This window comes from Streptopelia decaocto, assembly GCF_964273445.1.
Source record: "Streptopelia decaocto genome assembly, chromosome: 20".
Classification (NCBI taxonomy): Eukaryota; Metazoa; Chordata; class Aves; order Columbiformes; family Columbidae; genus Streptopelia; species Streptopelia decaocto.
Window position 1 is genome coordinate 4,190,369 of NC_138675.1, and position 20,982 is coordinate 4,211,350.

Sequence of the window (20,982 nt, forward strand, 5' to 3'; positions counted from 1 at the left end):
TTATAAAAATACTTAAATTAGGCCCTTTGTTTCAGCCCGTGGCCCTGCCAAGCCTCTCGCAGCGTCCTGCCGGCCGCTCACCTTGCTCGGCACAGGGGAGGGAGCGAGTCAAGGCTGGGGAGAGACTCCTCTGGACTCAGACCTATCTGGATCCCTTGCTCAGCTCCGTCTGCTTCTTTTTGCCTTTTGCACTTAAAGATCCTGCAATAAGATGATTTGGGATATGTGTGTGCTCGCTTAGCAGGTGAAGGTCCTGATGCAGGGTGTACAGGGGCTGCAGCTGCCGTACATCATAGTGGGGGTGCAGACTCTTGACAGAGATCTGGGTTCCCCCCTCTGGACCCAAGCCCGCCGGTGCCCTGAGCTAAACTGGGGAGGGAGTGCAACTGCTGTAGGGTCAGCGTTTCCTCCAAGCTGCCCTGGTGCCTCACATCTGTCTTGCTAGGTTGGCTCTTAGGGTTAGTATTTATTATTTATTATTGTTCATTAAGTGCTGACAGAGTTGGGGCTTTTGTTTGTTTTGTTTGGGTCTCCATTTAGAGGCCTTGGCTGAGGCAGACCTCAGTGCCAAGACCTCAGGCACTTTTACAATTACAGCCCGTGATCCTGTTGTATTGTTTGTGTAATGACTCCCAGTCCCGAGGGGTTCTGCAGCCTTTCCTAGACCCGAGCGCCCAGCACCTGGCAGGGAGAGCGCGGGGCAGGGCTGGCCCCTGGTGCCAAGGAACATCTCTGGGCTTTACGTGCTGGGGGATCATTAATACGTAGACAGATCAGGCTGGGCCTTGCAGGGATCCACATGCAGGGAGTTGATTAAACAGCTTCAGAAGGAGGAGCGGATGATTCGTCCCCGCCATGGTCTGTTGCGGGGTGTCTTGGCGGCTCAGACGTAGTTGTCGGGTGGCTGCAGCCCGCCCAGTCTGTGTCCAGTGCAGTCAGCTGAGTGACTGGTCTTGATGGGACAGCTTATGCGACCAGTCCTGAGCATCCCAGAGCACCCCAAGCCATCTCGGCACCAGGACCGAAACTTTTACCTTGTCGAGTAGATGTGCAGAGGGCACCTCGCCAGCTCTGTAACCTGCTGGACATGGGTAGGACATGGTCTAATCCATGACCAGCCGCGGGTGGCTGTGCTGAGGTGGGTGATGAGCTCATCACCGTCATTCCCGGGTTTATTTCCAGCTTTGCCACTGATTCACTTTGTATCTGTAGCCATGAGAATGCATAGCTTTGTGCCAGTGCTTCCTCATCAGTATAATGGGTATAATTAGGCTTCCCTGATTGAAGATAGTGCCAAAAGCTTAGTGTGCTGGCAGATTTTTTTCTTTTGTTTAAAAGTCCTCTCCAAAAAAAGGAGGTAAGACCCGATTTCTAGAGTGCTGGTTCCCATATCATATTTCAAATATATGTGGATTAAAATCTCTGACAATATCAAACGCTCTCCTTCTGGGACAGGTCTGCCGGGAAGCACTGGCCTCCCAGAAACCCAGCAGAAGCTGAGCTAGGTGGAGTCTAAGAGCTTCTAAGCGCACGTTCTCTGTATTTGTCAAAATAAGGGGGTTGCAGGATGTGGCACTGCTGGTCTTCTGTGTTAATTACAAATATAACAGAATGTAATATCAAGAGTAGTCTAAATAATTTCATGGCCTGTTAACTGAAAGAGAGCTTCAGTTCTGGGACATGGACCAGGCTACCACTGATAATAGTATCTAAAGTCAGTGGTGTCTGGAAGAAGGGTCATACTGTGCTGGCTGCTCGTATTTCCTTCTGTAGATTGCAAAACCAGATGATTAAAAGTGCATTAGATAATTTTCTAACGTAACATTCCCTACAGGCAGTGACTGGCATTGCTGTAGAGGCATCCTGAACGGCGTGTTGGACAAGGAAGTGCCCAGGACAGACTTTCTGCATTGTGAGAGTGTTTGAGACCCCCGTGCAAAGCTGTGCTCTGTTCTGACTCCAAGTCTCCTCAGACATGGCCGAGGAAAATGCACGTGAGTGCTGGCCTGGGGGCACCTTCTCTTGTTCTTTTTCCACCTACTTGTACCTGTTCAACACATCTCCCCTCTCAAGCACTGCCAGTCTCACCACAAATGAGTCTGCAGACCCTGATCCCTCATCAGTATTTGTGGCTTTTTTTGTGTTGGTGCATATTTGTCAGTGAGTGATGAGTGTTGAGCTGGATACCACTGAGCTGCTGGAGGTAGAATGAGACCTGTTGACTTTGAGGAGCTTGAAATATGTCTTTGCCTTGCACTGCCAGTGTAGCAGCTGCAGAAACAAGCTGGTTAGTTCACCACTGAGAAAGCAAAAGACAAGAGTCTTTACTAGCAGGGAACTGAAGAGAAGGACTCAGCTTTATGGACTGCTCTAAAGCCAAGCCTGTGGCATTTGCAGTACGTTTTCTTTGCAGGATGAGTTTGCAGGACCGGTGCACGGCAGGTTAGCTCCTGGAGATGTGAGCAGGCACACACGCGTGTCCTCACTCGGATGGCTTACTGGTGGGATACTGGGACTTCTGAGGGCATCTCCCATGGTTGCTCACAGAGCTGCCGCAGGCTCTGTCAGCAGCGGAATCTGGGAGAATTTCCCCGTCCTGCACCCCAGCTGTGGGCAGACTGGGGGGAACTGGTGCTGGATGGTCTCCACGTGTGTCCTCGCAGCGGTGGGGCAGCTCCACAGCCCGGTGGGAGCCACGCTACCCCCCGGCCGGCCCGGAGTGCAAAGTACCAGACTTTGTGGGACAGGGCTCAAGGAAGCACTCCCCAAGTTCACTCTGCACGGGAGATACTCCCTTACGGAGCTGTCTTTTTATTTGCAAACTGAGCAGTTGTACTGGAAGAGATTTAGCAAACATGGGACTGCACAATGCTGTGTGTACTGAGTCACACGTCAGGGCTAGAGCCAACTAGCACTGTGAGCTACTGAGGCAAACATTTGAGAATAGTTACAATAGGCACCAAAAATATCTTGAAATGAGATCTTTCTGCATTGCTGCATGTTGGGTAACAGGGAGGGCTGACAACCTAAGCTTAAACTCTACCCACATGCTCTAAGAGCTCATCCTGGGCAAGGCAGGCAACTGGGGTGGGAACAAAACAGAGGAAAAGCAGTTTGGCTCCTGCAAAGGGAGCCCTGGAGCCCATTTCACATGGGTTGGAAAAGTTCTGCTCTGGTGGCAGACATGGGGTTGTGTCCCTCATAGCGAGTTAGGCTCTAGCGTTTGGCCCTGTTATTCTGGCTCTGACTTCATTTCAGGAGGGAATGAGCCCAAAATTACCAGCACCCTGTTGGATCTGCAGCTCAGAGCTCCCCGCACCTGCCCAGGGCCAGGGCAGGATCCGTCCCTACAAGGTGTTTTCTCCTGACTGGCTTTAGAGCTCCCAAGCAAGGCGGCTGCTCTTGGGGTCTCTGGTAAAAGCTCTCCCTGTTGCAAGATTCTCTCAGGGGTTTACTCTGTGGTTGCTGTTTTCTCTCTGCCACTTTCTTTTAAAGTAAAGGAGAAACACAATTCCCCAAGCTCAGAGTTTGGGGGCTCGTCCAGGCTGTGTCAGCAGAATCAGAGAACAGTGGAGGCTCTTGGCGCTGCCTGGCACATACACAGACTGAGCTGGTCGTCAGCACCGAATCCAGCTCAGCCTCCTGCCGAGTGGCCCCTCGGCATCCTTCTCCCGGTCCCCCGTGCCCACGCCGTGTGTCCCGCTCTGCTGCTCCCCGCGCCCCGCGCTGGAGCCGGGATGGAGCCGGGATCGCCCCCCGGCCCCCGCGCCCCTTCCTCCCTTCCAACGCACCAGCTCTCTCACCGGTTTTGCAGCTGTTTTTTTTTTCTGCCAGCACAGGGCACTGAAAAGTGCTGGCACTGCCAAAAACCCTGTGTGCACTACGACTCCCCAAACATCCCTTTATTTTTATTGTTCTGTTAATTACTGTTTAAACTTTAATAAGTCACTTCGTCAGGAGGGGGGACCTGCAGTGAGGTTTCTGTGCAAACACTGGGCCCGGCAGTGACTCTAGTGTAACATAACCCTTTATACAATGTGGGAATGTTTAGACTGTAACAGAAACTTGTTATTTTAATGACAGTTAAAGGGGGGAAAAAAAAGAAAGGAGCGAATGAAAAAGGGAAGCAAGTTTGTTGGGGAAATGGCTCATCTCAATCTCTCTGTCTGGCCTCTTTTCTCTTGGCTTTAATGATAGCGGGATGAGGAAGCTTTATGGCTTCTGTAGAAGCAAGTCTTGTTCCCAGAGACGCCCTCCACGAGGCAGTATGTGGTCCCTCTGTTCTGCGGGGAAGGGCTAACAGCGGAGAGATGCTGATGGAAGCAGCATGGCTTGATTTTGCTGAGAGGCAGCAGCAGATGCCTAAAGCCAATTTGAGCTCAGTCTAATTATTCTGACCCACACAAGAGACTTTCCCCTTCTATTGAGAGCTTCTTCCACAGTTTAAGTTTTTCAGTAGCTATGCTGAAACAGATGCTGGCACGCCATAGATAAGAGGGTCCACATCCCATGGGAAAATGGACCTTCAAGCTAGAAAATTCTGCCTTATTTTGACTGGTCACCACTCAAAAGGAGGAACCATTATGGACACCTGAGAGAGGGAAAGGGGGAGAGAGACAACCTGGCTCATGCTCTTGGCGGTGGGAGGACGGAGGATCCGCAGGCATCCTTGATTTTGGATTCTGACTGTGGACATCTGTATTGCTTTGAGGTAGTGGAGGGTGCCTGTGCAGTGGCTGATGTCCCTGCATCACAGCACTGAAGTCACCTCCAGGTTTGGCGTCGCTATATTTAGCACTCACTATAGACAAGACCATATAGAGTGATATATATGATCTGAAAACCTTCAACTCCTGATGACCTCTCTGCTCCTACAGTGAAATCCCCAAAATCTGTACAGTCTGTGTGTGAGTGACACAAGACCAGGAGAAGGGGGGGTTTTCCCTGGCAGGTTTTGTGGTTCCCCCTCCTGAGGCTGGTCCCTGGTCCCTTGGGCAGCACCGTGTCCTCTGCCAGCATGGATGGGGCACGCGGGGTTTGGCAGGAGATGCCAGGGAGGAGGAAGCTGGGATGGTGTTGGGAACTTCAGGAAAGGAGAGGGGAGAGGAGGAGCACGCTGGGACTGGGTGGGGAGGGGGACATGGGAGGGCGGGAGGATGCAGGGTGTGAGGAGCGCTTGGATGGAAGCAGAGCCTTCCGTGGCATCAAGAACCTTCCTTAGGTGCCAGCTCATTGCCAAGAGTCCTGTTCCTCTGTGACTCTGCTGAATTTCTGACCAAAACGGGAGCCTGGGGGACTTGCACTCCATAAAGCTTTTTGGTGAGGGTGACTGTAGGGTGGAGGGGGTGAAATCATGGGCCTCCGGGGGCTGCATTTCCCCAAGTGGGTGAGCACGCAGGAGCAGGCCAGAACGGGTCACGCTTTGCTCGCCTGCTGCTGGGGTTGTGATTGTTATTGATTGGGTTTGCTGTTCTCGGCACTTTGTGTTTTTCCAGCTGAGCATTGGCTTCCCCTTGATTTTATTTTATTTTTAATTATTACTTTGTTACCTCTGCTTTAGTCGAAATACCCACAACCATCGCACATGGGGCAGGTGTGCGGCCGGGGCGAGCCTGCGCCGGGGCTGCGCACGGCTGGGAGCGCGCAGGGTCCGTGTAAGGTATGAGTAACCTCCAAACCTGCTGTCAGTGGGGTTCAGTTCATAGGGCTGTGCCATCTCTGGAAGTGTGTCATACAGAGTGGTGACAAAAAATTGTCAGAGTTTCATGTTGAAGCAAATAATAGGAACATGCACGGGGACTTCCCATGCTTGGGGACGTGTATCTGGCTGGGGGGCGTAAGGTTCGACAAGACAGAGGGCCAGTGGAACTGCCGGCTGGAGAGACAGTTGTGTCTCATGTCCAGCCTGTGTTGTGATGTTCAGACCCCGCTGAGCCCCTCCTGTTGGGCTGTTATCGTCCCAGCCCAGCAAGCTCCGGTCCCTCCTCTGCAGAGCTGTGCCCGGCGCTGGCGGCAGGAGCCGTCCCTTTAGGAATGGCATTTTCCAGGTTCCTGTGTGAGGCTGAACATGTCCCAGCTGCAAAAATAACCAGCCTATATACCCTGTGGAAACAGGAGCAGCAGCGACGCATCTGTCTGGTCTGGGCAGAGCCAGCTTGTAACTAATGCCCCAAAGGGGCACGGAGCGGCTGCGAGCTCCTTGTCAGTGTGCAGAACCCGAAATGAGAGCTTTGGGGAGGGCCGGCGGCCGGAGGGGTGAAACTCTACAGCGGGCAGAGCAACAGATACCTCTGGGCCTCTTGTAGGACTGGTGGGTTCCAGCAAGACGTTAACATTGCCTGGCTGCTCCGGCCCAGCCGCGGGGCGTGCGGGCACCGCCGGGCACCCGCGGCCCCAAAAGCAGCACCGGCCCGTTCCCCGGCCCCCTCCTGCCTCCCCCGTGGCCAGTGGGGTCACTTTGGTTGGTGAGCACAAGCTGAGCTCAAGGATAGAGCCCCCTGGACGGAGCCAAGGAGCTGCTGTATAAAAAACGCTGAGGTTTTCCTTTTCTGTACAGCGCGTTTCCCTAAATTGCCTTTGACTGTGTGCATCGCTAATGAAAGTTTATGCCCTTGTTAGAAGGACAGGCAGGTCCGTTCCAGTTAGGGCTGGGTCTATCCTTCTGCCAACTGCCCTCCCCAGCGCACACACACACACACACTGTGCTCGCTCTCCCTGGTGAATAAGTGGAGGCTGTTATAAAAAAAAAAGGAGAGGAGGGGAAAAAAATTTCCATATTTGTGTAAGTTGCTTTAAAAGCATTTTATCATGTCATAAAAAAAAAGGAAAGTACTCTCGGAAATTGATCCTGCACACGAGCCCATTGGACAGAAGGACGTCGGGATGTTAATGGCTATTTTGCTCCAGGGTGGCTTATTAAAAAATTTATACATAAATGCTTAAAATTGCATAAATTATTTAAAAAAAAAACATAGTAAGCAATTTGCAATCCTGATCCACTTTTCCTCTTTTTCTTTCCCTCATCATCCTTTTCTTCCCTTCTTTTTTACCCCAAAAACCCAATTCCTAATTCCTCCCCTCTCTTCTCACCCTTGTCCCCTCCCTGTCTGAAAATGCGATGCGTCCAAAATTGTACTTGTATGTGTGTAAAATAAGTATAATCTTAAATGTGACCCGTCACTGGCCGGCAGAGCTACCTATGAGGGGGAAATAAATAAAAATTAAACAAAAAAGAGGGGAGAAGAAAAAAGAAAAGAAAGAAAGAAGTTTGGATATGATGAGTGTTTCTCGCAGGCGTGGAATGTCACCCACATATCCTGGAGATTGTACTGGGGAGGTTTATGATGGTTTCCCATTGATTTGTTTCCCCGACGCAGCTGCCGACCTCTATTGAGGGACAAACATAATCAGCACTGACGCAAATTAGATGGTTATTCGTTTTGAAAATTGACAGAAAAACAATAAAAAAGATGAAATGCTCCCAAATCAATAGATATAATGAAATTCAAATAATCCGAGAGATGAGGTCTCCATGGCAACTGATAATGTGGAAAAGAAAACAATTTAATAAAGGACAGACACACTTTGAAAACAGATTGGGCAAAGGGAAGGCGGGGGGGCGCGGGAGCGGGGGGGCCGTGGGCTGGGGGGCGGTGGGAGGGGGCAGCGGGGGGACCCGGAGCCGCCTGCCTCTCCGGTTGGTTAGCGGTGCCGTGGTGAAGGATCACTGTCCATCCCAAGGACGCTTGCCATAATTAAGAGAGGCTTTCGGTCCAGAAAGTGCAGATTCAGGTTTTAATACACAAAATTATTTCAGGAGCACTGAATCGGAAAGTCGTTTGTTATGACCTTCCTGAGAGGCCTGGAGCAGGGCATGTTGGAGGCGCGGCGGCTGAGCCAGCTGAGTTATGGCATATTTGTGTTTTTATAGTGCGGAGGGGAGGGGGAAAGGGGGGAAGAAGGTTAAACAGTATTTACAGCTCAGTTGTTTTCAGAAAGGAAAGAGAAATAGAGTTCATGAAAAGATGCGAGTGGAAGAGAGAGAGGGAGAGGGAGAGATCCCCTGCCCGGCACACACACTCCGCCGGGACGCCGGCTCCATGCGACACTCACCGATGCTCTTTTTGCCTTGAGGTGTGAGGTGCAGATGGGCTGGGGGCAAAGAGGGGCTCTGGTGGGATGGGGAGTGTGTCTGTCCCTGCTGCCGAGTCTCCGCAGCGTCCGGCTGGGACCCACTCTCCTCTCACTCCAAGCTGCAGAATAAACCTCTCCCGGCGTGCGGGCTTGTGCCGCGAGCGTGTGCGGGTGTGAGTGCGCGCAGGGCGCTCTGCGCTCGCACCGCCGGCCGCGTGTGCGGCTGCTGCCGGGCTGCGCATCCGCGGGCGCCCCCGGCGTGTGCGGGGCGAGCAGAGCTGGGTGCGTGCGGGTGTGCGCCCCGGGGGGGCGCAGAGGCTGCGTGTCTGTCTGTGCATTGCGGCTGTAATACTTGTGCGGTCGCAGCTCCGTAGACGTTTGCGTGCATTAGCGTGTGTTCTGCGTGCGTACCGTTTCACGAGCACACGCACGGGCACGCGATTGCGTGTGTTTGCGTGCTGGGTCGTGTGTGTCTCTGCATGTGATAGTGCACCTGCACGGCCACGTTTTTGTACACGTGTGTGTTCCCACTGATGGGTGTTTGCAATTAGCGATAGTGCTAGCACATGGATGGGCTCATGAGGACAAGAGGGATAAGAAGATGAACCCTAATGACCAGCAGAAAGAGCAGCAAAAGGCAAGACAGAATTAGCGTCGGTGCGAGCGCTGGGAAGTGTGGGGTGAGCGCCCACCGGCTCAGGCGCTGCGGTTTGTGTCCCACGCCGCTCTGACAGGACTGCTGAGTTAACAAGCTCAGGGATGACCCGCTGCTTTCACACCAGAGCTTGGCTCTCGTCTGGCCAGACCGTGAGCTGCTTCCACACAGACAGCATGCACACGCGTCTCTCCTAACCACGTCGCACAGCGTTTGCAGGTGTCTGGTATCTCCGAGACTGAAGTGCCCCTGAACGCCCCGCGCTGCATGCGAGGGGTGCGATGGGTGCCTGCTCTGGGGGTTCACAAAGGGCTCACAGCCCCACTTGGGGATCATGGAAACCTTTAAGAGATCTGAGTTCCCTTTTGCATGCCAAGCCCAGAGCATGTTACCTGCTGGCATTCAGCTCAGGCAGCGACTGGGGACTGTGGGGAGGACGTAACACAAGCAGGGAGACCAAGGTGCTCTAGTTTGCTGTCTGCCATGCAGCTCTTGCTGAGGTCTCACCTCCTGCGGGCTAACACACTGATTGCCTTTGCAGGACTAGAAAGACCACAATAATGAACTTTTTCTGGCCCTGTGTTTTTTAGTGATGCAACAAGCATTCATGGCTCCCAACTCCATTTATGCTCCTGACTTCCCACTGCAGTGAATTTGGAGTCCACGTTCTTTGTTGGGTCTGAGCTTAATAGCGCTGAAAGGGATCGCCACTCGCTCTTAAGCTGCCTAACAACTACCAACAGGGTTTGGAGGGACCCTTTTTGAGGAGGTGGTTCACTTGATTAGGAATGACTCTGAGCCCAGCCTGAAGCCAGGGAGCTGCTGACTTGGGTCACAGTGGGTTTGGATTCTCTGTGAAGTAACTCATTAAAGACAGTCACCAAGAGAGACTGATGAAACTTTGAGCAATTCCCTTCTGAATCCGCATCCTTTAAGAGATCTGTTTTCTTTCCCAGGTCCTTTCTATTCCCCCGGCATCAGCTACTTGCAGCTAAGTCTGGTTCCCTCCCTCCCACCTCCGTGTTTCACTGCACCCCCTGCCCTGCCTCTTTTGGCGTTCACAAAGGGGTCTGTGCAGTGTTTCGAAGGGGCTCACATCTCGATCTTTTCTTTGTTCCTTGGGAGCTGACCCCCGTCCGGGCTGGCCAGCCCTGCTCCACAGGCTTCCCCAGCCCTCTGTGCTCTCCGTGATCCCTTCCCTCCCGGCACACATGGAGAGGTGAAGTTAGGCACCGTGTTTGCATTTAGTTGCCCTGACAACACGTCTGGCTTCATAGGGAGTATTCCAAGGGCCACTGGGACCCGATGGTGACGAGCTATTACTCTTCACTCTCCCTTTTGCGTCTTTCCCCTTGGTTTTCTTCACAACCTGTGGGGAGATTGATGGCGGGATTGCGATGTAGATGTTAGCGGTTCTGCTTGATTTATAGAGTTACTTAGGCTGAGTGAGGCCACTTAGGCTCTTCTGGATAGTAAACCTTTTAACTGGACTAAAAAATTAATAATAAATAAATAAATAAGGCAAGGAGGAGAAACTGGATCAGAAAAGCTGATCCTCTTGGCTTTATGTTATCTGAAAGAAGGACTCTGAAGACAGAAGGCTCCCAGGGAGCAGCTGCTTGGCCTGGGGAGCAGCGAGACCCTGCTCACTGTGTTAGGCTGGAGCTCTGAGACCGGCTTTTCATGGGACCAAGAGGAGGAAACTGTCAAAGATCCTGCATTGACAGATGAACTAGAAAGTTGGCTGCAGCACACAAGGGACTTTAGAGCTTCAAACTGTCCTGAATCAGTGCTTTTCCTCTGCTGTTACTTGAACTGTAGTAGCTCCTAAAATGGCAGAAAAGATACTGGACCCACTAAGCTAGGCAAGAAATCATTGCCCAGATAGCTGACCATCTGAAGAGACCCAGCAGGCAAGGGCTGAAGAGTGAGCCTGCATGATGTTACCTGCCCAAAGAGAATGAGCAGGTCAGTAGCAGAGCAGGGAGCAGAACCAGAGTTCCTGACTCCCATTACTTGCTTTTTCTGCTCCTTCTGTTAATGCTGGAGATCCCCTGTGTTAGTTGTGTGCAGAAAGCGGGGCTTATTTCTTGTCCTTTGGAGGTTCAGGGTATGGGAGTGCAGAGCGGGGCAAAGGGAAGGGGCAGAGCAAGGAGCTTTGCCTCGGCACTTGGGGGGAGCAGCAGAGCCTTGGTGGCTCTCAGAGTGAAGGAGGCTGGGGGTAGACAAGATCAAAGCACATTTAGGATCATTTTTGAGATCTGCTCAGGAAAAGGTTCAGACGTGCGTTACTAAAGAGCTGTGAAGAAGGATTAGTCCCGTCCTTGCTCACAGTCGAAGCACTTTCCCCACCAGCTGTGCCAAACGCCTGTGAAGAGCCGGTGGAGCGGCAGCGGAGCCGGTCAGCGGCAGGTGAGACGGCAGCGCTGCAGAGGACACCGGCGCCGTGCAGGGCGGTGGGGGCTGTCACAGCTCAGCCGTTCGGGGGAGAAGGTCCCCGAGCGGGTGAGGACGGGGTCCACGCCGGCCGGGGCGGGCAGTGCAGGTCTGTGCGGGGGGAGAGGCCGATGCGGCAGGCGCAGAGCTCGGCGTTAGCAGGTGTCCGTGCTGCTCTGCTGCCCGCAGCCGGGGACTCTGCGGAGGACTCTGGAGGACTCTGAACTGCAGCCCATTGCACCATTGCAGCAGGAGCGGCTGTGCTTGGGCTGTGCTTGGGCCAGCTCACTCCTAGTGTGAGGTCTGTGCTGCCTTTCTCTCCCTGGCCAGTGATATATGGCATAAATTAGGCCTCTGAAGGGGGATACTGCATCCTTAAGAAGAAATATGTCCTCATTTTTCTTAAACACCGTTTGCACTGAGTGAAATGTTTAGAAGGGACGCTGAGGGATAACTTTATTTCTTACTAGGGAGTTCAGAGCCGTTCAGTTAAACCCATAAAACACTGGGAGTAGGGAAGCTGACAGCCTGCCCGTGCATTAGAAAAGCCATTACTCATCTAGGGGAAATTCACCCCATGCTGGAGCCTCACATTACCAATGGGGTGGTCCAGGGGAGGACACAGGATCATCTCCCTTGGCCATCTGTGGGGTCAGTAGGATGCTCAGAGGTGAAGACTCAGTAACAATCCAGCACGGTGACAGAGTGCTGATACGGAGATCTCGAAGCGCTGAGTAAATACAGCTGGCTTAGGCTGGGTGCGTAATCATCCTCATTCCTCCTCCTCTGCATGGGGAAACTAAGGCACAGAAAGCCGAGGAGGCTGACAGTTACACCGTGATTGCAATCCAGGCTGGAAGCCAGCACTCCTGGCTTTTAACCCCCAGCTTAAATCACTAAAAGCAAATTCCCTTCCAGAGCAAGGAGTGAAAGTCGGGAGCCCTGACCCCCTGCTCCGTTTCTGCTGCAAAGGTGGAGACGGGAGCCCCGGTGCCACCTTCACTGCTCCGACCTTCAGCCCTTTCTTCCCAACGGGATTTAGAAAATCCGCTGGAAGGCGAAGACAAGGTCTTGTAGGTGGTAGTAACGGGAATTCCTGTCTCGGCTGTTGGCTGGTGGTGCCGTGGGAAGCGTTACAGGTGTGGCTGGGTGGGCTTCTGCTCTGGCACAGGCACCGTGAGGCTGTCACCATCCCCCGCGGGGGTTGTCCCACGGGACAGGGTCACTGGCGCCCAGCATCGTGCCAGACAAGGCATCGGTCACCGCGAGGGTGGTGACTTTCTATTTGGTATTTTATTTTGGAGGCTTGACACCAAAAGATTTAATATTTGTTTGAAATGAGAAACAGTTCTCAAATGAATTTGGAGAGCCTGAGAATTAATGTCAGCCCCCCCTCCCCTCCCTAAACACCCCTCCTCCCCGTCAGCTCAGCCCCCCCCTTTCAATTTCTGAAGCCTGCTGATTTGAATATTTATAAATATCAGTAAATTATTTATTGTAGCAATCTGCTGTGCCATTTCACCAATCGCCGTTAACACTTTAGGGCTCGCTCTTCAGGAGGACGCGACTGGAGAAAACGGGCACCTGGGGGCTGGGAGCGTGTTCGGGGGGGCCTCCGTGTCTGGGCAAAGCCTCTTCACGCGGTACAAGAAGAGCTGGGGGTGTCGGATGGGGACCCTCTGTGCCCAGTACGAGGGGACACAGCAGGGGGACGCTGGGGGAGGACATGGCTGGAAAGGGAGGGTTGCCAGGCGCACGGCGCCCTGTGCTGCAGCACCCTTGCAGGCTTTGCCCTGCAGCGCGGGGACCTCGCTCAGGCTTAGAGCTCGGCATTAGCCCTCTGTGCTTGTAGTTTCTGTTCCCTGAAGGAGGAAAATTCCTCTCAGCTTCTCCTGTCCCATTCCCTCCCTTCATTATAACATTTCTGCAGTGAGAATACACACCATTCAGAGATGATGTGGCTATTTTCTGTTTGGGGAAAGGGATGCTCCCCGTGTTCATGAGCTGTTTTCCTGGAGAAACCCCAGCAGCAGCACCAGAGAAGCCAAATGGGAAGCAGGAGCAGCCCACCTGGCCAGCACTCCCAGTTCAGGGCACCAGCATCTCCGGAGCCACATTGCTCCCCGTTCCCCTCAGGGGTTCACTGCCCAGAGCTGGTTTCTGTATGCTGAGGAAAGGGAGGCAGGACAGGCTCACTGGAGGGAACTGGTACTGATCTCTGCCCCTTTGGGCCAGGGTCAAACCAGGCTCCAGGAGCTGGAAAGGAGGAGAAAAGTGGCCTCTCGTGCAGCTGGAGATGCCGGTGTGGCAGGCAGGAGGTCAGGCAGTGCTGAACGCAGGCTGCGCTCTGACAAGCGCTGGCCACGGGGACCAGAGCGGAGTCCCCAGCTTTTCCTCTACAGTTTATGGACGGGCTGTGCAGGGAGAGCCCTCATGGCCCTGGGAAAGCAGGGAGTGTAGCTGGCAATGCTTCCGTAAGGACGCCCTGGCTACTCGCTTCGTCTCTCCTCCCACGTCTTTGATTCTCCTTCTCCTCCGTGCCCGGCGCTGGGCTGGAGCCTGTCAGGTCCAGCTCTCGCACCCAGGGCTTTCCCCGGCTTCACGCCGACGCGCACGGGAGGGATCCATGCTCGCAGGGCAGAGCAGGTTGTGAAAGAACCTTTGTGAACTCCCCAAGGTCAGCCAGAAGAGACAGCATCCACTAATCCAAGGTCATTTCCTGGGCTGAAAGCAATAAAATGTTTTATTGATAAACTGAAGAGGGGAAAATATACACACTAAATCCACTCTCACGCGTTGTGGGCCATGCCTGGGCTCTTGCTGCCTTTGCCCTGGCCCTGCCTGGGATAATGCGCAAGTCATCGTGCTGGAGGGGAAATGTTTTCTGGAAGGGGCTGAGCGTTTGGCGGCTTTCCCTGCCTCCTCGGGCGTGTGGCTGGGCACTGCCAGGGCATCGCTCCGAGGAAGCGTGTTCCCAGTGCCCCAGCGGCCTTCTGCTGCCAAGGTTTGGCTCCGTCTTAGGGACACCAGCTCACGTGTGAAGCGTCCTCGCCCCCACCCCAGCAAGCCGTGCTGCCCGCTTTGCTCGGGGCTCCTGGGCAGGCTGGAGTCTCTCCAGTCAACCTTGCACCAGAGTGGTTAAAAAAAGAAAAGGCCTGTGCAGCATGTCGGTCCTCCTTCCCTCCCCCTCCCCGCCCCAAATAATGCTGTTAATAATTAATCGAATGAGAGCTTGCAGCTCCTGGAAAGCTGGCACTGGGACCTCCCTCCTGAACGGAGCTGCTCAGCTGGGCTTAAAACTCTTCAATAGGAATACGAAAGCTCCATCTGTTCAACGTACCCGTCCCTCTGAAGTGACAGCGTGCTGTCCCTCCCCAGCCAGCACCCCTGTCCCTCCCGCCCCCTCCGCCCCTGCCCAGCCGGCGGGACCCCCGCTGCACCCCAGCTCTTCTCACCACTTTTTCACAGCCAAGTCCCTTTCTCCCCGCTACAAGGGTGTGTTTCTCTGTTCACCCCAAGCCAAAGCCAAACTTCAGCTCTCTTTCCGTTTCCCTGAGACCCCAGACTTTCCCATTGCAGCCCAGTTCACCTCTCAGCCGGGATGCCCTGTTTTTGTCGGCGCTGCAAAGCCCTTCGCTCCTGCACGCCGTGCCCCTTGCAGCCCCTCTTGTCCCTCGGGGGAGGCAGAGCTAACTGCGCCCACCTCGGCAGCACCAAACTGGAGTTCGAGGGTGAGAAACTGCTGCTTTGGGGACTGCGTGGAGGGACAGAGCCCAGAGCTGCACGCAGGGGGACCGGAGGAAGGTGGCAGCAACCTGGTCTTGGCAGCAGCAAGTTCAAGGGGTGACAAGGCAGCAAAATGGTGCGGTGGGTTTTGTCCTCCTTGCAAGGCCTGGCTGCGGCAAGCTGTCCTTTTCCTTCACAGGGAGGTTTGCTCGCAAGATGCCACGGGGCTCGGTGCGGAGCGGAGGGAGCCGGTGTCTCCTCGCAGGGTGTGGGGAGGGGGCAAGCGGAGTAAACTCCCGGTGGCATTGTTTTCAGAGGAAGTGTTCAGTGTAAATAGAGCATGTGGGAGAGTTTGTCCTGGGCAGAGATGAAAAGTCCATGTGACAAGCTCAGGTTATAAATGGCTTCCTCAGATTGATGTGAAATCAAAACATTTCTATTTAGACGAAGAAAATGAAGGGGGATGTTTACTTAGTATGGAATCTTTAAACAGTGTGATGGAGATGCAGGGTGATTTGGGGTGGGGAGCTCGGCCTGGGGGAGGGAGCCTCTGCCTGGCTTTGGGGGTCCCTGCCTGCCTGGTGATCCTGACTTGGGGCAGGTACGAGGGTCCCTCTCTTAGCAGCTCAACTCCCCTCCCTCTGCCGAGGGAAGGAAACACAGATGCTCTGGTCCCCCGTGGTCTGATGCCCACCTTCCGTGCTTCTTTGTGAGAAGGGTGCCCTGCGACTTTCAAAGCTGACAGCCTGAAAAGGGGGAACAGAAATGTTGATATAGGTAGTGCCCAATCCCTTCCATAGACAAGGAAATAAGTTAATGGAAAGATAAAATGATGTGTCCGGGTTTGCTCAGAGTTGATTGCAAGGCTGGCAGAAGACACGGGGAGTTCAGAATTCTTGCAGCCATACACGCAAAGAATGGAGATACATAAGAGTCCTGGTGCTACAGGTCAGATCCCATCTCAGGTCTCTGGGAGGGTCAAGTTTATAGATCAGGGAAAGGTACATGTTAAGAACTTGCTTTATTTTTAGCTTAAACTTTAGGAGAAGATTTTCAAAATGTTAAAGAGCAGCATTGCTGTGCTCAAGAAAATCCCAAACACAAGGAGAAGGGACAGGAAAGATGCAGAGAGGAAGGGCAGGAGCTGGGGGGCAGAAGCTGGGGGGGCAGAAGGGCAGAGCCGGGGGGTGCGAGATGGCAGGGGCAGGAACAGGAGGGGAAGACAAGTTGCAGGCTCCCTGGATGGAGTTGCTGCGTACGCAGCAAGTGCAGCCTCGGAACGTCTGTTTCTCTCTTCCTTTGAATAAATATTTATATATTCATTTGCCGGCTGGTGCACGCACTTGGCTGTTCACCTCCAGACCAGAATAATGGGACCTGCCCTCACCGCAGAAAGGGGGGAGGCCAGCGGGGGTTTGGGCTGCCGCGTGTCTGCCTCCCAGTTATCTCCAGCTGCGAGCCGCGCTGAGCTCACCGGTTCAGCGGGGCTGGGGATCGTGAGAACGCGGACGGGGAATGGCCAGGAGCGACCAGGCGGCGCTGGGCAGAGCGGCGCGGGGATGCAGCGCTGACCCGGTGCCCAGCGCGGGCAGGCCCTGCATGGCGCGGGAGGCGCCGTCCCAGCACCTGCGGCCGGCGGGGCTGGCGCTGCGCCGAGTGGGAGCCGTAGGTGTCCTGGCCAGGCTCCAGTTGGAGCTCACGGCAGCCTCCCGAGATTCCCGCTCTGGTACCAGTTGCGCATAGGATTGGCCTTCACTTTCTGCCCTAAATAGAGTGGGAATGTGACGGGAAGGGAAGGTGCCAGCACACAGAGACTGTTGCAGCTTCATGGGCGTCTGTGCCCGTCTGTACGCGCGAGGACTGTGCGTGTGTGGCGGGGGAACGTGTGAAAGGGAGGTGCGTGGGGAAGCGTACAGGAATGTATTTTGGGGAGACGGGTCTTTTTAACCCCTGTGTGTGTGACTGCATTTACGGAGCGTGCCAGCGCGCACACAGCTCCTGAGCAGCTCTAATTCCTAGATGGGGAGGTACGTGTTGGGGAGAAATGTGTGCTTTGCCTTCATGAAAGCGTAATTTCACAGAGGTGTTAGTGCTGGGGGGACGTGTGTTTGGAAAGCGGAGGGATACATTTTGCCTCCATTTGTGTTGTGGGGCTGATATATTTGTCATGGGGTTATTTTTCTTGCAGTCCTGGACAGGGAAGTGTCTGAAGCTGTCAGGAGTTTACGCTAAGCAGCCACTCTCTGGCTCTCGGACAGCAGGTCTAAAGTTTCAGTCTGTTTGTATTGGGCTGTCATGTTACAGGATTAGGGGCTGTCACGATGGCTTCTGGATGCATTGTAGGGGGTCTGATTAATCTCACCGTGCTTCTGTGGAGCAGCACCTCTGCGCTGGTGACAGGGAGGTGTGGGCTGAGCTGCCACCAGGGAGGAACCGTCCTCACCATTTGAGGTCTGGAGACGGTTTCAGTTTGCTGTCCATGTGACAGGCCCTGTTCAACATGACATAGAGTCCAAGAGCACATTTTGGAGGGATCTCCAGCAATGTCCCCACAGTAACTGCGGTGGCACGTGTCCGGCAGCTGTTGTATCAGGTTATTTTCCCAAGCGCTGGGTCACAGAGCAGGGTCTCTGGGGAAGAGCCAGGCTGGGGGCAGGTTTCTTGCCTTGGGACCTTTCAACCTTCTTAGCCTGGGTGTCTCTCAGAGGTATCATGAATAAAGAGGGAAATAAGACAATGCAGCTGCTTTAGCATAGTTTTTTTTTGTTTTATTTGTGATTGAATCTTGTTAATTTTTGGTGCAGTAATTATGCAAGTGACTCTGATAGGGACTGTTGAAGATTCTCTGTGACCTTGAAGTTAAGACCTTACCTTCTTCCTTTCTCCCCCCACTTTCTCTTACCCCTCCTTTACTAGCTGTCACATATGAATAAACTACATTAAAATAACAAACCCACACTAATTAGTTGATTGTGCTGGGAAGTGTGAGAGCAGAATTTCCTGTGTGTGCGCAAGAGCGAGCGATCGAGCAGGCAAAGGGGCCTGATCAGCTGATACCAACCCACAGCAATTTTCTCCCATACGTCTGCCACACACCAGTCCAGGGCTCCCATCCCATAGTGGTTCTTCCTGGTGCATACTGGTTCTCTTCTCTGAGACTACGCGTAAACCCCATCCAGTGACTTCCTCACCATCCCTAGGGTTAGATTTGGGAAGCTGTTCTCCCTGCTACAGATGCTTGGGTGCAGTTACTGGTGTGGTTTTGGCAGCCAGCGCGTCTGGGATGGAGCTGGGGAGCTCAGAGCAGGTGGTGCTGCAGCCTGAAGGAGGGAGCAGGTCAGGCTTTAACAGACTTTGTGTCCCACCTGAGCCAGGAGCAAAGGCTGGTCTGTACCTTCACCTGCCTGAGATGCTTGGGAGCTTTTGAGCCCCGTTCAGTCCCAGTGTGAATATGGGCCTGTTTCTGGGGGCCAGCGGCATCCCTTGGTACCAGCGGGTTCAGAAGGTGCCTCCCTCCAGGCTCTCCTGATGGGGTGTCCACTGGGAGCTTAAAAACATGGCAGTCCCACCTTGTAAAGGATGACACTGGCCATGCCCGAAGACCTTTGGGTTGGGACCAGCTATTTGCTGTTGGGGTTCAAGTTGTCTGACCCCACTAATGCCCTTCCTTGCTTCTTTCCCCTCTCTTTTTCCAGCTGAAAGAACTATATGCACTGACGCAACCTCAGGAAAACCCACAATGGCTGCCAAGCGCAAAGGCGGCCTGAAGCTAAATGCAATCTGTGCCAAGCTGAGCCGTCAGGTCGTCTTCGACCACGGGGGAGCCGAACAGGCGCGAGCGGACAAGGGGCCGCAGCGGGACGGCAGCAACAAGGACCTGCCTCAGCCTGGGACCAAGGAGCTGGGGACAGAGTTTTCAGATGGACTCAGCCACGTGCAGAAGATCGAGGAGGACAAAAGGAGGGAGGTGATTGAGAAATGGGTGAACGGGGAATACAACGAGGAGCCCTTGCTGGGGCGAGTGGAGGGCAAGGAATGTAAGGGTGCTGAGAGCGCGGAGGTGCCCCCCGAAGGGGTTTACATGGTGCAGCCCAAGGGCTGCAGCGATGAGGAAGATAACGGGGACGAGGCGGATGCTCTGAGGGGCTCGCAGGATGGCAGCTTCTTGGATGACAGGGATTCGGACGGGACAGCCTCGAAGGACGATGCCTACCGGTCCTCCAGCGGCGAGACGGGCTCCAAGCTGGGGGGAGGAACCACCTCAGGTAAGATCCCTGTCCCCTCCGCCTCCCTGCGCGGGGCAGCTTCACGGTGGCATTTTCTGTGGGACAGCGTGGCCGTGCCAGCGACTGTCTGGGGTGAAGGCCCCAGCCCCTCGCAGAGGCCTCTCTGGCCACTGGGCATTGTGCTCTTGTCACCATGCTGAGTTTTCCTCTGGTTCAGCCTCCCCTTCCCCAGAGGGCTGTGTGATGGCAGAGTAGATGTGCCCACTCAGGCTCCTCCACACCATTCCGATAGAGCGATCAGTGGTGTGTGTTGGTTTCTGGTCATGCATTCATGCATGGGGGCGGGGGAAGCAGAGAGTGCCCTTGTGTCCTTTGCAGGATGTTCACATGCACGCTGTGCAGTGCACTGCAGGGCGCTGCATCGCGGTGCAGCACGTTGTGCTGCAGGCGGGGTTGTGTGAACGCGCCACGGCCGCGCTTGGCGCCGCCCCTTCCCCGGCCCCGCCCGCTCCCCGCGGGCTCCGGGCGGGCGGCACGTGTGGCGCCGGCGCCGCCATCTTGTGCGATGCCCTTTGCTGAGGCGGCCGCTCCGCGCCCCGCCGGCCGGGAGAAGGTTCCGGAAGCCGCGGCGGGAGGCAGGAGGTAGGCGGCAGGTTTTCCTGGGGGAAGGAGCGGTGGGGAGCCCGGGGTGGCGGCACATCCCGTGAGGGGCGCCGGGGCTGCCCGTCCCCGGCGCTTCCCGCGGCCGGCCCCCGGGACAGCTGCCCCTCCCTGGGTGTCACAGAAGGGCCTGTAGCAGAGCTGTCCCCACACCGGTCCCTTGCTGCACCCGAGTGTGGGCTCCAGCTGCTCAGTCTGTCGCTTCCAGAGCTCTGTGTCCCCACCGCTTCTGCCTGGGGTGCCGTGAGGTGTTCTCCCCCAGGCTGTGTGCACCTTTCTTATTTTCAGATAGTTTCTGCCTTATTTCCTGGTTTATTCAAAAGCTGAATTCAGCAAGAGATATTGGGGAAAGCTCCTGCTCAATTTCTTTCTCAGTTCTGATAGCCAGGTTTGCCCCAGATTGATTTTGGGGGGTGTATGAGTGCTAAACCTTGGTAAAAGCTTAGGGTAAATTGAATTCTCTCCATGAGGGCAAAGCAGCTCCCTCCCCCAATTTGTCACTCAGCTGGATTGGTTCTGTAATTGAAAGATCTCCCCTAATCTGCTCCACCTGCACACACCCCTCCCCTGATCTCAGCACTTTGTGAATCCATCAAACTTTCCTCCTTTTGTGTGCGCGCATGTTTTCCTCCTCCTGTTAATAATGCAGCTGAAACTCATCTCCGTCTGTCCGTTCCCCTTCTGGAGAGGCACATTCTCTAGTCTTCACGAGTTCAGTGGCAGCGCACATAATTATGCATATAAGATATAAACAGAGCTGTTTAATTATCCTTCGCCACATCAGTGACAGAGTAATTAACAAACATTGCAAGATCAATGAGGAAAAGTGTGACCTTCAGTTTCCTTTGATAGGAAAGCCCTTGTCGTTCCCAGACACAAGGTGATTGTGCCTGGACTCCGTTTTTAGTTTGTTTTAATTCCCTCCCTCCCTTTGCAGCTTTTATTTGCTATGAAAACTAAAAGGAGGGGAACTTAAATGTAAAAAATATGTTCCCAAACTGGGGATAATGAAAAATAACTGAGGTTTCTCACTGGAGGAGTCATCAGTAAAATGCATTTGTAGGGCTGTATTGTCAAAGGACTAGGCAAAAATGTATAGCATTCTTGGGGGGCTGAAGACTCGTTTATGCTTAAAGCAGGTAATGG

General features: G+C 54.1%; 1 protein-coding gene across 11 annotated transcripts in view; it reads left to right on the forward strand.

Moving 5' to 3' along the window:
• The window catches only part of CASZ1 (castor zinc finger 1), a gene marked incomplete at its 3' end in the record, with an annotated part of 150,419 nt that overhangs the window by 86,991 nt on the left and 42,446 nt on the right, over positions 1–20,982 (forward strand). For 10 of the 11 annotated variants that reach the window (XM_082070013.1, XM_082070010.1, XM_082070005.1 and 7 more), the window contains one exon: positions 18,646–19,215. In XM_082070013.1, coding sequence (XP_081926139.1) covers positions 18,690–19,215 — 526 coding nt within the window. In that variant the 5' untranslated portion in view covers positions 18,646–18,689. Of the gene's footprint in view, positions 1–1,834; positions 1,995–18,645; positions 19,216–20,982 lie in introns of all 11 variants that reach the window. The other variant, XM_082070009.1, reaches the window with a different exon arrangement.